This window comes from Etheostoma spectabile, chromosome 3 (assembly GCF_008692095.1).
Source record: "Etheostoma spectabile isolate EspeVRDwgs_2016 chromosome 3, UIUC_Espe_1.0, whole genome shotgun sequence".
NCBI classification, from domain to species: Eukaryota; Metazoa; Chordata; class Actinopteri; order Perciformes; family Percidae; genus Etheostoma; species Etheostoma spectabile.
Genome location: NC_045735.1, coordinates 14,461,907 through 14,477,252, shown reverse-complemented (window position 1 = coordinate 14,477,252; position 15,346 = coordinate 14,461,907). Strand labels below are relative to the sequence as shown.

The 15,346-nt window shown below is 39.3% G+C and overlaps 1 protein-coding gene across 4 annotated transcripts in view; it reads right to left on the bottom strand.

The window, feature by feature from the left end:
- Window positions 1-5,215: 5,215 nt before the first annotated feature.
- The window catches only part of grm5b (glutamate receptor, metabotropic 5b), a 72,565-nt gene continuing 62,434 nt past the window's right edge, over window positions 5,216-15,346 (bottom strand). For 3 of the 4 annotated variants that reach the window (XM_032509044.1, XM_032509048.1, XM_032509055.1), the window contains exon 18: window positions 13,244-14,333. In XM_032509044.1, the coding sequence (XP_032364935.1) occupies window positions 13,244-14,333 (1,090 nt within the window). Of the gene's footprint in view, window positions 14,334-15,346 lie in introns of all 4 variants that reach the window. The other variant, XM_032509041.1, reaches the window with a different exon arrangement.

Sequence of the window (15,346 nt, the reverse complement as noted above, 5' to 3'; positions counted from 1 at the left end):
TTGTATCAGTATGTGACTCTGAGAGCCAATGACAAAGTGGGAGTGAGAACGGGTTGACGTCACACGTTCGTGGCCATATTTATTTCCTTGTTTACCGAGACGTGTGTGACTCGAACATCTCACATTTACCAACAGAACGTACAGCAAAAGAGCGTGCAAAACATTTCAGACCGTCCTGCCAACCTGCATACATTTTAACATCAATGAATGCTATAATGATTTTTCACTCTAAAGTCGCTGAAGCGGCCGCTGTTTCAATACTGTCGGCTCTCTGCAGCGGGTGAGTCCCCCCCCCCGCGACTGATGCGTGCTCACACACAAACAAACACAAAGAATGTAGACCGGAGATGAGACAACAGGATGATCTAAATTGAGGACAGCTACACTCATTATGCAATGATAAGTTAAAGACCAATAAGTACTTTACCCGTATGAATGTGTGTCCCAGCCCTGGCCAGGTTAGGGTTAGGAAATTAAATAACAATGTAAAGATTAACAAGCCACAGACACATATGGTCAAATTTGATTAATTCAATAATATAGTTTTGTTTATTTAAATCCACCAGCCATTTTCATATTATTCAAACATCTATTCAACAATCTCAAAAAACGTCTGCAAAATCCTGGAGGGACTGGGCATTGGAGCTTGTATTTGGAGCGTGTAGCTGTATTTTTGTAGAGGTTAAGACTAGACTATGTCTATGCAAATTGAAACTCTGAATAAATTACTGAAAGTAATTAAATAATGAGTCATGTTCAAAGCTGTAAAATACCTGATGATCATCTGTGACTAAACTGCCTTTAATTTATATATTAACATGCTGTTTGAAAGCCATTAGACTTCTATGTTGATTATGTTAAGACGTTAGCTGTTCTCTCCCATCAACTTCCACTTGATGGGAGAGAACATCTCTTAGCAGTACTAAGATTATCTTTTTTCTGGGATTTGTTGCCCACATTGATCATCTGGGAAAAAGATGCAAGAGCACCATTTCATTAAGTTGGAGGTGTGGGTGGAGCCACTCCATCACAGATGGGGTTGGCTACTCAGGCCCTGTGGTGTTAATGTTACATCCTTCACATTTAAATTAAGTCCTCTGGAGTGGCTTCACAGTCAGTTACCTCGGCCATACGCAAACACCTACACACAACTGAGCCATGAGCTGTGGATTGAAATGTTTTTACCTTCCTCGTACATATGTACATGCCCACACATGTATGCACACGCTGCAAATATATATGTCCATACGGATGCACAGTCTAACTCTCACTGTTACCCACATGCTGCCTTGACACCCCTTGCCCACACATTTTATATATATAGGGCCCACCCGACTACGTTGAACCCACAACATACCATTAACACGGGAGCAACAACATTGATTACAGTAACTGTATGTTGAGGGATGCTGTAAGAAGATTACTCACTGTAAGAGCTTTTATTCTTATGGGTGCTATCACCATATTTAACATCTTCAGATACATTTTAAGGCATCAGAAATCAATTAATGTTCCCTTTGATATCCGGTACAATCACAGTTTTCATTCACTTCGAACATGCCAGCTGAAGCCTTTACGGATGGTACTATTATAATCTTTGTGGAAGTTGTATGTGTTTAATCATGGGGGAAATCACTGATAGAGTCTGTGTGATGTAATGTCTGTATGAAGCTTCAACAACCAGCCAGATAACTTAGCTTAGCCTAAAGGCTAAAAACAGTGAAACACCTAGCCTGGCTCCGCCCAATGGTAGCAAAACCTGTCTCCCAGTACCTCTAAAGCTAATTAACATCCTATTGATGTTATTTCCGTAATGAAAGCGTCTTGTCATCACCGTGAGAGTAGTCAGTTGAGCCTCCAGGAAGTTAACCGCGCCCAGCAAAGAATTAGCTTCATAAAACATCACCCCCAGTAAAACCACAATGTGTTCTTTTTATACCTTGGTCTTTGTACGAATTAAACAAACAAGAATCAAAGTTTTAAGTAGTGAACCAAGCCAGATTTTGTTAAAGGCGCTCTAAGCGATGACACGCGAGCTGCATGTCCCCAGAACACACTGTAAAAAACACGGTCTCTTTAGACAGCCCAGGGTCTACACACGGCAACAAAAACAAACTGTGTCCACCTGCACCACGAAGCATACACAAACGGTGTTCCAGCATTCCAGCCAATAACCGACAAGAAGGATTTGGGGGTGGGGGTTGGGGGGGGTTAGTGCGCGGAAGCACAGAAGGGAGGGGGAGGGGATGAGGAGAAGGGGGGGGGGGGGGGGGGGGGGGGGGGGGGGGTGAGCGAGCTGGTCTCCTTTTGTTAGAAAATACTTTGAACTTCTACAAGAAGTAACATCACCTAACATCGCTTAGAGCCTGTTTACACGAGCCACATCTCGAGTCGAGTCTTAAGTCTTTTGAGGACGAGTCTCAAGTCAAGTCTTAAGTCACTGTGTGTGTGTAGTTTATATCAACAATTTTTAATTTCCAGCGTTGTTCAGGTGTCACCAGAAATTCCGCCGGATCTCCCTCATTTCGGCAGGATGTCATTTACCTTCAACTTTCTTTATATTGTCATTCGAAACTCTGGTTATTTTTTGAGGATTATTGTTAATGCTCCTCAGATCTCTGCAGGGTTCATCGAGACAGCTAGAATTAAAAGTTTTCTGTTAAACAAATTTTGAATGTACTTTTTTTTTTTTAAAGAGCATGTCTCCAACCTGGCCTGGGAACGCCTCGGGATCCCCCAGTCGGAGCTGGATAATGTGGCTCGGGTAAGGGAAGTTTGGGGTTCCCTGCTGAAGCTGCTCCCCCTGCAACCCGATACTGGATAAGCGGATGAAGATGGATGGATTGATGGATGGATGGATGGCATGTGGCAGTGAGCACCCACAGAGGAAAACTTAAACTCAAAATGTATATTATACTGTTATTGTAACGTTTTAACATATTTGCACAAGAAAGAAAGACAAGAAATGTTGCTCTAAAAAGATTACTTATTTCTACCAGGTTCATTTATTGTCTTTCACTGATTTCTTCTCCGGTTTTTACTTCAGCATCAATTTCCATTGATTAGTCACTGAAAACCAAGTTTACAACCTAATTAATTGTTTTCATATTACTGATATATTTTATTTTACTGATATAAGAGTTTAAACTGGAAGCAAGTTCAATATAGCAAGTGTTTATGCTGTTTTATGTTATTTAATTTTTGTTAGTATAATTAACTAGGGTTTATTATGATGTAACAGAACGAACTTCGAACATAATAAACATTTAAGTAGTTTAGAAGTCTGCAGTTGTGCGTCTGAGACAATCTCTACTCCTGACATAGTAACTCCGAGCAAAATTGCGTCAGATGCTGCAACAGCAAGTGTAAAAATGCTGATAAAAAATGATACCTGTTAGATTCACATAGATTGTCCCACAACAATTAAACTTTGAGATACAGAGGAGACTATGGCTATCATTGAGTATTAAATCAATACATATTCCTCTAGAGACAAACACACACATAAGCATCCCAACGGCGACGACCAAAATAAATATGTATGCAGTCGCTAAACAAAAACCCACTGACTGATCAGCGCTAATGATGGTGTCTGTGAACATATTACATGTACTGCCCAAATTGCCTCCATTGTATTAACAAACCAATTTCTACCTTCTTCCCTTTTATTTTTTCCATTGTTTTTGTATTCCTGCCTCTTCATCTTTTCCATTTTCTTGAATAGCAGGACATTTGCAACAATTTGGAGATTTAATTTAGGAGAGAATCATTTCTGCAAGGAGAGGTGGAGAAAGGGGAGGAGAAGGATGGTGACAGAGGGAATAAAATAGGGTGAAGGGGGAAGACCACATGGAGATGGGGAGAGACAACTAAAAATGCTATGGTAATTTCATTGTTTTGACCTGCATGCCTTCAGTTAAACTCAATGTTTTTGGGGCTGATTCATAGCTGCGCTGTCGCTCTATGTCACTGTGACACTGAAGGAGATGCAGGAAGCAAATATCACAGAAGCTGTTAAGGGGCTGTCTAACAGCTCCGTCTGACTGGGTTCAACAAGTACGCAGAGACTCACAGACTGTTGACTTCAGATCTGAACCGTAAGGTCCATGTTTCAGTTACACAATTATTAATGTTTTGCACAATGGTTCCCGTAACAATTATTTATGTACATGTAATTGAATGATGCTGTGGCAAAATACTGTATGAATCCATGCATGATACAGAGTATTAATCCGATATCAGTGCTTTTCTTCTTACCAAATTAAAAAAACTGAAACTGAGTAATATTCTCTATACAGCTACTATACAATTGCAGTATTCTTTTTCGTCATGTCAAGTAAAAAACATGGCAATGAACGGAGATTTGAAAATTTTTACAAATTTCTTAGACAACAAAAATCCTAGGTATATTTACTTAATCTGCACCATCAGCCATGTTGAATTTCCAGTATTAATGTTGCAGTGACTACTTGCAATCAATTCATGTTCTTATATTCCTGTTTTGTACAAACATATTTATAGTCTGGTTTGTTTTATAATGGTTGTGACTTTCTTAATAGATAGGCCCAATGATTGACTAAAAAGATGGAAAAGACAAGGTTAATCATAGTTGTTGTTTTTTTTAATAATGATTCAAAGGTACTTTGTAGTACACTTACACGATGATTTATCAACAGCATTAAAAATAATCAAAACCCTTTGTTTTTTTCTTCCCCACACAATATCCCATCTCCTGTCTGACTGCACAGCACTGCTATATGGTGGTCACACTGACTGGAGGGTCCCAGAAATGTTGTGTTACATCCCAGTAAGAAAAAAAAGATGAAGAGAGTTAATGAATGCCCTGTGACTTCTTTTGTTCCATTTAAAGAAGGCTGCGCTCGCTCTTCCTTGGTGCTCAGTGTGTGGGCGTGTGACTGCAGTGAGTCAAGCTATGGTAACTTTTTAAAATCCCTGTTAATGCCAAAGTGCAGTGGAAGCACAGTGTTTTTGCAGAGAGAAGTGCTCAAAAAGAGTTACTTCCTGCTATGTGGATTTCCCGTAACGAGCCGCCTTATACTTGTCTAACTGCTAGTGCTCACTGTCTCTACTTTTACACAGGCTTCTAGAGGCTTGAGGTCCTTCTCCCAATTAATTCATCTGCACTGAAATATCAATATATTGAATATATTTATGGATAGGTGTAACCACAATTGTGCCAGATTTGATGTTTTGGGGGATTTTAATTTAAGATAAATAAGTGGATTGTTAGCGAGTACTTGAAAAGGTATAATACGTAGTCTAGCTTTTGTTGATTGGTGTTTGTGAACACAGCGTTTAACTTGCCCCCCCTACCCACATCAATTAACCAGAGAGAAAGAGAGAGAGAGAGAGAGAGACAGAAAGAAAGAACAAAGCAGTGGTCAAGCGAGCTAGAGAGGGAATGAAGAGAGGGAGTGTCAAACAAGCCCTGAATCAGAGGAATAAAACATTATTTTCTGATGGTTTCACGGCGGTTACATTCTAAAGCACAAATAAACACACCCACACGTCGCAGGAAAGAGAGGCATTGCCTGATTTCCCGTGATTGCAGAGCTTCATCCTGTGTGTCATACACTTGAGCGTCACATGAGACACCAAGGACAAACCTGGGAATGAGAACCCAGGACTAGAGCCCAATAAAATCCCGCACACAGAAAAATAAGAAGACAAAATAGAGGCAGAGGGGCGAGGTCTGCAGATACAGAGACCGCCACACACCTATAGTGGGTCATAAGTGATAATTGAGAGGGATTATTTTGGTATTAGTCTGAACATGATTTTTTAGGAAAATACTGCATATTATACTTTTAATCACACAATATTAAATGTTTTTTATTGCTCCAGAACAATTGAAAATGATAAAACACATACACCTATAATGTATATGTAAACCCTTTCCCCAGGCTCTTCTAAAAATCTCCCTACTCTTTGTTTCTTGTGTCCTCTGATAAACACTGTATATTTTAAATGCACAGGGAGCATCCTGTTAACACTGCCCATTTGCTTTCTCTTTACTGTTTCCAATGGCCACAGATCAGCCCAGATATTTGCTTTTACAGGCATTGCCAAGGGCCAATTTGGAGTGAGAAGCTAAAGATTCATTAATTGGGAGATGAGAAGAACTATGTTTGGCCAGAACTGAGCTTGTTCTTGCTGCCAGGTCTGTTGGGAGCCTCTAAAAAGCCTGTGAACAAGGCTCCAGTGTCAGTGACAAAACAATGTTGAATCCTGTTTGAATCCTACTGTGGCACAATCTGAGCAATTCAGTTATCAAACCGTTCTGGGAGTAAAACATCTTGTCTAATTATGTAATGACTGAGCCTCATCTAAAGCTAATTTGTGGGCAAAAAAAGTAATTTAACATAAAATGTTCCTGAAGTAGATGTTTACCCCCCCCACACCCACCCGTCATCAACTCTCACCATGAAGCAACTTCAAAACATACTGTATTTTCCAAACAACTAGAGCCATAGAGTATATTCTGATATTTCACAAAGCTGAGTGAAAATATTAAATAGAGAATCAAATATCCAAATATAAAACCATCTTCCATTATCACACCAATATAAAGCATCAAATTACATTCTACAGTTCTGAAAATCAGAGGAAAAACAAAACAACAAAGCTTTAACAAAGTCATGTTCATTAAAAGTAATTCAGTAACGATCAAATCTCCCGGAGGGTGGATAATCTCTACAAGGGTCCCTTTAGAAAACGAGGAATTTAAGCCATCTTTATCACATTTACACAATGTTGCCATTGTTCAACAACTTACGAAAAACACAATTCATTTGAATCTTTTATTTTTTCATGTAGACATGACTTCAGTTTAACCAAAAGTATGTAGTGTTTATCCACCCCTGGTCAAAAATGCAGTAGCACTTGAAATAAAAGATAAGAGAAAGTTGGCACTGAGTGGATGAGCTTATGTTAACAACACTGTGAATAAAAAAAAAACACTGGAGTCTGGGGATGTGTTGCAATTCCAGCCTGACTTTGTGGTTATTTTTTAAATAAATAACTACTATACATTTATCAAACATTTTCACTTTAGTAATAGCCATTTTCTGCCTGAAGTGAATAAATATTTCTAAAATGACAACTACATAATCATTATAGGGAATTCAGCTCATTCCATTTCCCTTTAAGTGCATTTATGGTAACACATTGTCATTTTCTTTTTATCAAAACAAAGCCCAAACTAGCTGCTCCAGTGAGCTCGGTTAAAGTTTTGATAAACCTGGGTCGTAAAGAGGTTTGAACACAACACCTTTATTTATATGCAGATGAGCTGCCTTTGTCAAGAATAAGTTACATTTGTTATCGGCTTGAATATCCACCTCTGCGTTCCCGAAAAAATCCCCAAACATGTACGTTTGCTTACAAGCGTGTAAAATGTCAACACAACTGAGTCAGTAATGTTATTCATTGAATATCTCAAATAAGGAGTAGGATTGTAAACATCACTTCTAGGCAACATTCATCTCCTTATTGATATCTCTAACACTCCAAATAGAATCTCATCGAAATTTAAAGCATGGGGCATTAATGGGGATTTTGTTTGTTTGTGTCCACAACGAGTAATCCAAACAAGATAATCTATGAACAATATAAAAAGCACACAGCATAAACCCACGTTCTCTGACTTTTCACACACAGCTTAGTTTGGTTTAATTGTCTTATAAATATAAACATGAGTTTGTTTCACTAAATATATTTCACAATTCACAATTATTTCACAATACTGTAAATTTTGCAGCTTGCCTGCTCTGTATGCAAAACAACAATGTCCTAAAGACACACGCAGACCGGCTCAACCTTTTCATAAATCCAGAAGCCAAATGAATACATTCACAAACTTCTCTTACTTCTAATCAATATAATACAATTAGTATCTAATTTCCTATAACGCACCTCCATCTCCTCTGCACTATACAACCTACACCGACTACCTAAAATCATCTCACTCTGTTGGCTGAGGAAACAACCCCATATTAAAACACACAAGCTCTTTACTCTGTTATAAAAAGCAACATTCAAATTAGCAGCTTCTAACAAACTTACAAAAATACTGTTGATGATTCCTAAGACATGTAGAAGTCAGCCCCCGGGCCAGAAGTTTCAGTAAACTGGCTGCAGCAAAAGTGGAGTCATCCAATAAAGAATGTGCTATTTTCAACATGGGAAAAGTTCTATCTATCTAAAGTTATGTCAATACCTGTTGCTGTACTGTTTTTGCTATCAAAAATTTTTCCTAACTATTAAATAACCAATTTTCTCAAAATTGAATGAAGCATTTAGGGATGTGTGTCATTAGGAATTAATCCATGCTGCTAATTGATTTCTTCTGATTAGTGTGCAAGAAAAAGAAAAAACAAAGTAACATAAATGTGAAGGGATTTACTGCTTTGCAAATAGAGGGAAAAGGGGGGTGGAGCTCAGCCTCAATGTATGCAAGAATGTCAATACCCAGCTCTACTCAACACCTCCCTAAGACTTTTGTTCTTACTTCACAAACGCATCTTGTGATTTACTAATTGCACTGTTAAAAAGGCAAGAAACAATATGTAATATCTACCAAATTACACTCACAAAGGTGTTCATCACGACACATTTCTAGTTAGGTGAGAGCTTGCGACAGCGGGCTGGAAAAACAAACTTCTCCCAGCCTGCCCTGACGGCGTATACAACCATATGTCTATGTGGTGTTTACACAGTAAACATAGTTCTGTTTTCTGTATCAAATCAAACAATCAGGCAGGGCAGTGGGAGAAGCTGCTCCATCACATCTCATCAGTACATTCCCATTCTGCCTACAGTTACTGATTTCTGCATCCATAACTAAATGATATTGCTTCATAAAAAAATGCAGGATTGAAAAACACTGGAGGGAATTATGTGAAACAACCATGGCTATGAACCGGGGACTGATTTTATATTTGTATTTACAAAGCATAATATAAATGACCTTGTGCATTTTTTTGCTCCGATCAGCAGATGAGCACGTCTGGATTAAAAGTCTTTTTGAGTGTAGGGATTATCAATCCAATTCTTTAGAGTGCATTTACTAAAATAAGAGCAATTTGGTTAGAAATCATCAGGAGATCATCTTCCTGGTGAAGATTTTACTCATCATCATCATCATCATGTTTTGGCTTGAATATGAGGGGACATATCTATTACTGAGATCACCCCAGATTATTATGAGTGGTAGCTTTTTGTGATCCTTCAGGTAAAATGTGGAGCACTGACGTCAGTGCAGAAAGCAAACTATCCTGTCTGCATTAGCATTGTCGCTTGACTTCTTTTGTTTCCATACAGGGACGATTACTAACTTAAGAAATTGGATTCAAATGTAACATGGCCTGAAATGGTATGCTACAATATATGACTATCAACAATTAATTTCTATCTCCCTGTGGTTCTGTGAGTTTATGTTGATCTTACAAGTCAATACCTGCATTATTTTTTTTACACTAAATATACAATGAGGCCATGATTCTCTGCCAATGTTATAACAAGCCGGTACCCTTACAAGCAAAGTCCTTTTTAATGACTACTTGATTTTAATATAAGATGTCACAGAACTGAGCCCTTAAAGAGAATAAAAGACAGCAGTAGATGAAAGCCCTGATCCAGTCTTTTTCTGCAGAGGTAGCACACAACTGTCGAGCCTCCCCCAGGGGGGCTGAGAACACGCAGCTGAAGTGCTGAAGCAAGCTCCCTGTTCCTCTCGCAGCATGTCTTAAACACTGTCAGCGACAGCAGCACACAAAACAACCTCTCCCCGATAACATCTCAGCAACAACCCTGGTTCATTGTCTGACAACAGGTCAGGGCCTCGATTATTAAAATGAGATGAGTAGACGTAGAGGTAATGGTACACAGACAGCACTTTGAGACAAGAACCAATTATATCAACAATTAGGATCAACAGTTCTCCTTTCATGCTTTTCTCTGTGTACATAAGAACCCTCTCATAAGCAAAAGTTCCAGATGCTGATTGTACATACCCACTTCTTTTTTTCATTTGGGACCAAAGAAGAAGTTTATTGTCTTGTTGTAGAGACATGATACTGCAACTACTTTGAGCACACCAGACCAAGTTTGGTCTTAATTAACTAAAAGTTTGGAACTACAAGCCCGGAGTTGAAAAGACAACACTTTCTTTGTTACTAGAATTACTAAATGTATCACTCTCATTAAATAAAGAAAAATGTCTACTCATCTACCTGCCATCTTCCTTGCTGAATATACATTTTTCACGGCAGAAATATTGACATGTCATAGTAGAAAAAGCACAGGTGTATTCAAAACCTTTAATGATGGCTGCATTCCACTTAGGAGAGACCCTGGTAATGTGCATGCTGACTTGCTGAAATAGCTTACTGGGACTCTGGATGGAATTGAGCCATTGTTAAGGTTTTAAATTTGAGCTGTGCTTTTCCTACTATGACAAGTCAAAATGTCTGCTGTGAAAAAGGTCTATAGTCAACCAGAGATTAAGAGAAGATGAAAGAGATCAACAATCTAAAAGACTGTTTTAAGAAACCCTTCAGATGTGCACCTTGAATACGAATGGATACTATTGCTTTTACACTGGAAAGTGTGGAGTATTTATGTAGAAAATATCCAAAACAATAGAAACAGTTTTACATTTAAATTTCTTTATGAAACCACTTATTTACCCACAAGCTAGTAAGATAGACCCTCCCTAACCCCTTTGGCACAATATTCATAATATTATAATGTTGAATTACAAGACATTTGAATAGGAATGGTCACTCACACATTCAGAGTAGTAACACAGTTTCTTAGTCGTAACACATATTGGTACTGTATGTTATAACATAGTTCAAAAACATGTTTTTTTTTTCTTCATTTTTTTCACCTTTGTTGATATGTAATAAATTTATTTTCATCTGAAACAAAACAGAACTGTCTTTGCATGCCCTTATTATTTACAGAATCCCTTTGTCTGAGTTTGTTCTTGCTGGCTACTGTAGAACACAAATACTACACTCACAAGGAGAAATCAGACACTGGACTGCATCTGCATCGGTCAGCCGCAAAAAACATGGAGATCATGATGGACAATAATACACAGGCAACATTTTAAAGTGATGTACTGATTTGATTTGCTGTGATACCAAAAGTCTAATTATCTTTAATGAAGTCAGATATACTAGTCCATGTCTTTGCTGTATTCATCAAACAAAATATCTCAATATGTTTGTGAGTCTTTCCTCTGTGGAGGAAGCTGTCACAAAGCCAGGGCCCACTTTCTCAAAAGCATCTTAGTGAATGCATTCTTTGGCACATTGTTTTTTATATCCCAGTACTATTCTGGGTACTCACAAATTCTGTTTTAATAAATGTTGGCACATGTGAATATAATATATTCCATTTAACGGCATACATTTTCAACTCAAAATTTAAATAGCCAAATTAGATTAGTTAGAACAGTTTTGCAGTCTTTTGCAAGTTCTGTTTACCCATTTACACAGACATTTATGATTGTATAAACATCTCATATTGAATATTGCAATCATATACTACTATTGCCAAATACCTTTTGAAAAATAATGTGATTACCACTTGGATTACGTTCACTCACAACATTTTTCCCAATCCAGGAATTATGACATTTGAGATTAGTCTCTTGAGGCCTTATTTCAAAACAACAGATTGACATTTTGGCAATTCACTGATTAGCTTTCTTGCTGAGAGCGAGATAAGAAGATTGATGCCACTCTCGTATCTGTCTAGTTGATAAGGACCTCTTTTGTTGTTCTGCCCCTCTTTGTCTGAAAAGAGTAGAGAAGTTCATAAATATAATTGTACCTGTGCAACAGATGACCCTGGCAAAAGTTCTCCCAGCTTGAATCTGTGCCCACTAACACAATAAATGATTGTGATGATTAATCCGAATTAAAGCACTGTCTTTGAGGAAACAAAGTAACACATTGTATAGCGCAAAAGTCATTTTGCTCTATCATTACAGAGAGTGGGATCCAGCTGAGCCTTACTTTATGGTTTGTCAAATGTTACACAATAAGCTTTGAGATTTTTACCAATAATCCACATGAACACAATTTTAATGACTAAGATGTTTATGGTAAAACAAGGCCTGGCCTTGTCAATCCCTCCTCACCCTCTTTCTCGAGTCACAGACAGAGAGGTACAAAAGGTTTGGTCCCAACTGCTTTAGCTACTACTGAATGATGTAGAAAATATACATTCAAACTTCTGAAGAAAACAAACTGACATACTGGCAGAATCAAAGAAAGCAGCGAGAGAAAGAGGGACTGAGGAAAAGAATGCTATGTAGAGGGAACAGATTGTAGAGCTGAATGAATAAAAAGATAATTTTGAGTTCTTCAGAGTAACATACAGTCTGGTACGTTAGCACAATGCACTTTTTTTTTTCCAGAAGCATGTTGGATTTTATCACCTAAGAAAAAATCCATGAGCTCTCATGTATTTACAGTGTTTTTTCCCTTTGTATTTTTGTATGTGCTCACACCTTTGTGTGTGTGTTTGTGTATGTGTAGCAAATATATATGTGCCCTTTGATAGCCTTTGTTTAGTCAGTACAGGCTTTAGGAGGCTTACCTTATCAATACTCTTTGCTGTCTTGTTGCCATTACATCTCATTTACGAAGATACAGCAAACACACACACACACACACACACACACACACACACACACACACACACACACACACACACACACACACACACACACACACACACACACACACACACACACACACACACACACACACACACACTCACATTCTAATTAGTTGATAGCCATGTTACCTTAAGGCCACTACCCAAACACCTAAATGATACGTAGCTCTAGATCTTCGAGATTGATGATTTCTGATTTAACAGACACCAAAACAACATAGTGGCCCTTTTTGCAGTTCTTTCCGCCCCACTTGTGAAAAACTGCACTAAGAAAATACAACGTGGGTAAGCTTCTTATACTTGCATCTCACTGCAGACATGTAAACACAAACACAGCAGCAGACTGTCGCAACTTGGTGTCTTCACCAACCAGCCCTCCATGACTCCTTTACTTCAGGTTTTTACTCCACGTAGGGTGGAATGGATTTCAGCCTTTCCATCCTCCCATACTCTTTACTCATTTTGACCGTGTTGTTTATGAGCACTCCTCTTCAATTCTGTGTTTTCTTTACTTGTTATCTCTGCCTCACAGTGAGGATGAACTCTGGTTGTAGTTTCTGAGTGTCAGGCTGCTGTACCGAGGCGAAGGGGGAGAGGGGGGAGGATGGGACGGGACTGGGGGAAGACACAGATCCGTCTCTGAGATAGGTGAGCTACTACTAGATGCCAAGGAATCGCGGAAAGGCGACGGCGGAGTCAAAGCAATAAGCTCCTCTTCCAACTCCCCCCTCAGAGGGGAATTGCTGGGGCAGGTGATCAGGCCTCCTCGCATGGGGGAGAGAGAAGGTGAGATCTGGGCGTGAGGAGGCGGCAGGGGGTAAGGCGAATGAGGAATAGGGTGTGCAAGGCAGCCACTCCGGCCCCCGAAGCTGGACTCGACAGGTGGGAGGGGCTGGACGTCAGCGTAGGTGGTGAGGGTCGGTGGCATCTGGATTTCATGGGGCAACAGATATGGGTCGACGGGGTGAGGAGGGGGAGGCGTGTGTTTGTGTGTGTGTGAGTGCGTTGGAGAGGATGACAACATCATGCTGTTGAGCTCGGAGATGTTGGCGGTGAAACGGTTTACCACGCAGCTGATCTGATCCATCAGTGAACTTTGTGCCTTTCCAGGGTGATCGTCCACAACAACTAAACGACCGTCATTCCCCACAACCAGCGAGCCGCTGCTGGTAGGACCGCAACTGCTGCTGCTGCCGCCGCCACTGCTGCCGCTGCAAACGCTACTCGGGTAGTTTGGAATACCAGTCATCGGGGGCTCCTCCCCTACGCCTGCCCCAAGCCTCTGGCTGACTGTGCTGATTGGTGAGGGCGTCTGTGGCCGGTATGTGATCGAGTAGTGTTCCTCGGCTTCAGAGAGCTCATACAGGGTCTTGTCTGTGCCAGAGTCAGGATGAATGGACAAGGAGGACATGGATGGGAGGGAGGGCAGAGGGACATGTGGAGGCAGGTCCCCCCCTCCACAGTAACGCTCCTCCAAAGTTTTGGAGAAGGGCTTGATGACGGCAGTCTGATTGTTCTCCTTCTTCTTGATGTGGAACGACAGCCGTTGCCACAGGTGGTTGCCACGTGAACCGCTGCGCTCAGTCTGCGCCCAAGACACTGATTTACCGTTGGAGCTGCAGAACAGGAGGGAAGTGGAAAGAAAAGAGAGAAAAGAAAGAGGGGGATGCTTAAAGAGCTTTGAGGTAGATTTACCATTCATTGATTTGTTTAAACAAACTACATTTCTAATTAGAGATTATACAAATGAGAAAGTACACACACCTTTATTCCGTAACCAGTTTTTATACAGCAAAAGGGATTTTTTATTTTCATGGTTGTGTTTAATGTTGTGTTTAGGTCCAGACTTTAGTTTGACAACAGGCTGTCTCATTGAGCACTGAACATTGTATTCTAAACATTTCTTTTGAAATGTATTCTAAACATTTCACTTTCTGTCTGGCAGCTGAATGTGGGCATTATTTAAACTTTTCTTTGAACAAAATAGTAGTTTTTGTTTAATATTCTACTCAGAGGATTTGTTTTTTTGTGTTACATGACAAGCCAAATGTAGATGTAGTGGCATTTCCTACTACAGTAAGTGTAAATAACATTATATTGTTATTAGGAACTTGTAGCGTGTAAAATTGTACTTTCATACTTCTTTCCCCAATAAATTACTGTATTGTGCTGTTATTTATCATATCCGATCATATCAGCAAATCTAAAAGCACCTGTTAGGAGTCAATTAGCATTATGAGCCAAACCCTTAGTTGTACATTTGGCTAAGAGCAAAAATTATTTAATTACTTTACTGAAACAAAACCAAAAATGGCAAAACATAACACAAACTGTGCCCATATTAGTTCATATTTATTATCCTAAAAGAGTAATGTAATTTAATAAACTAAAATATTTAAATTGAGCATCGACTCAACCACAGAAAATTAGTTCATGACTTTATATGCGGAGTAATTTTATTACAATTAATTCCCTGTTCTATTTTTTATGCAGGCAGTAGGTTCTTCATTTGTCTTTGTCAGATTCTCTCTTCTTCTTTCTCCCTCTATCTTACAATGTTCTCCACTTTTCTCTGCCTCACACCAGCACATCAGTCACAGCGCACACACACACACACACACACACACAC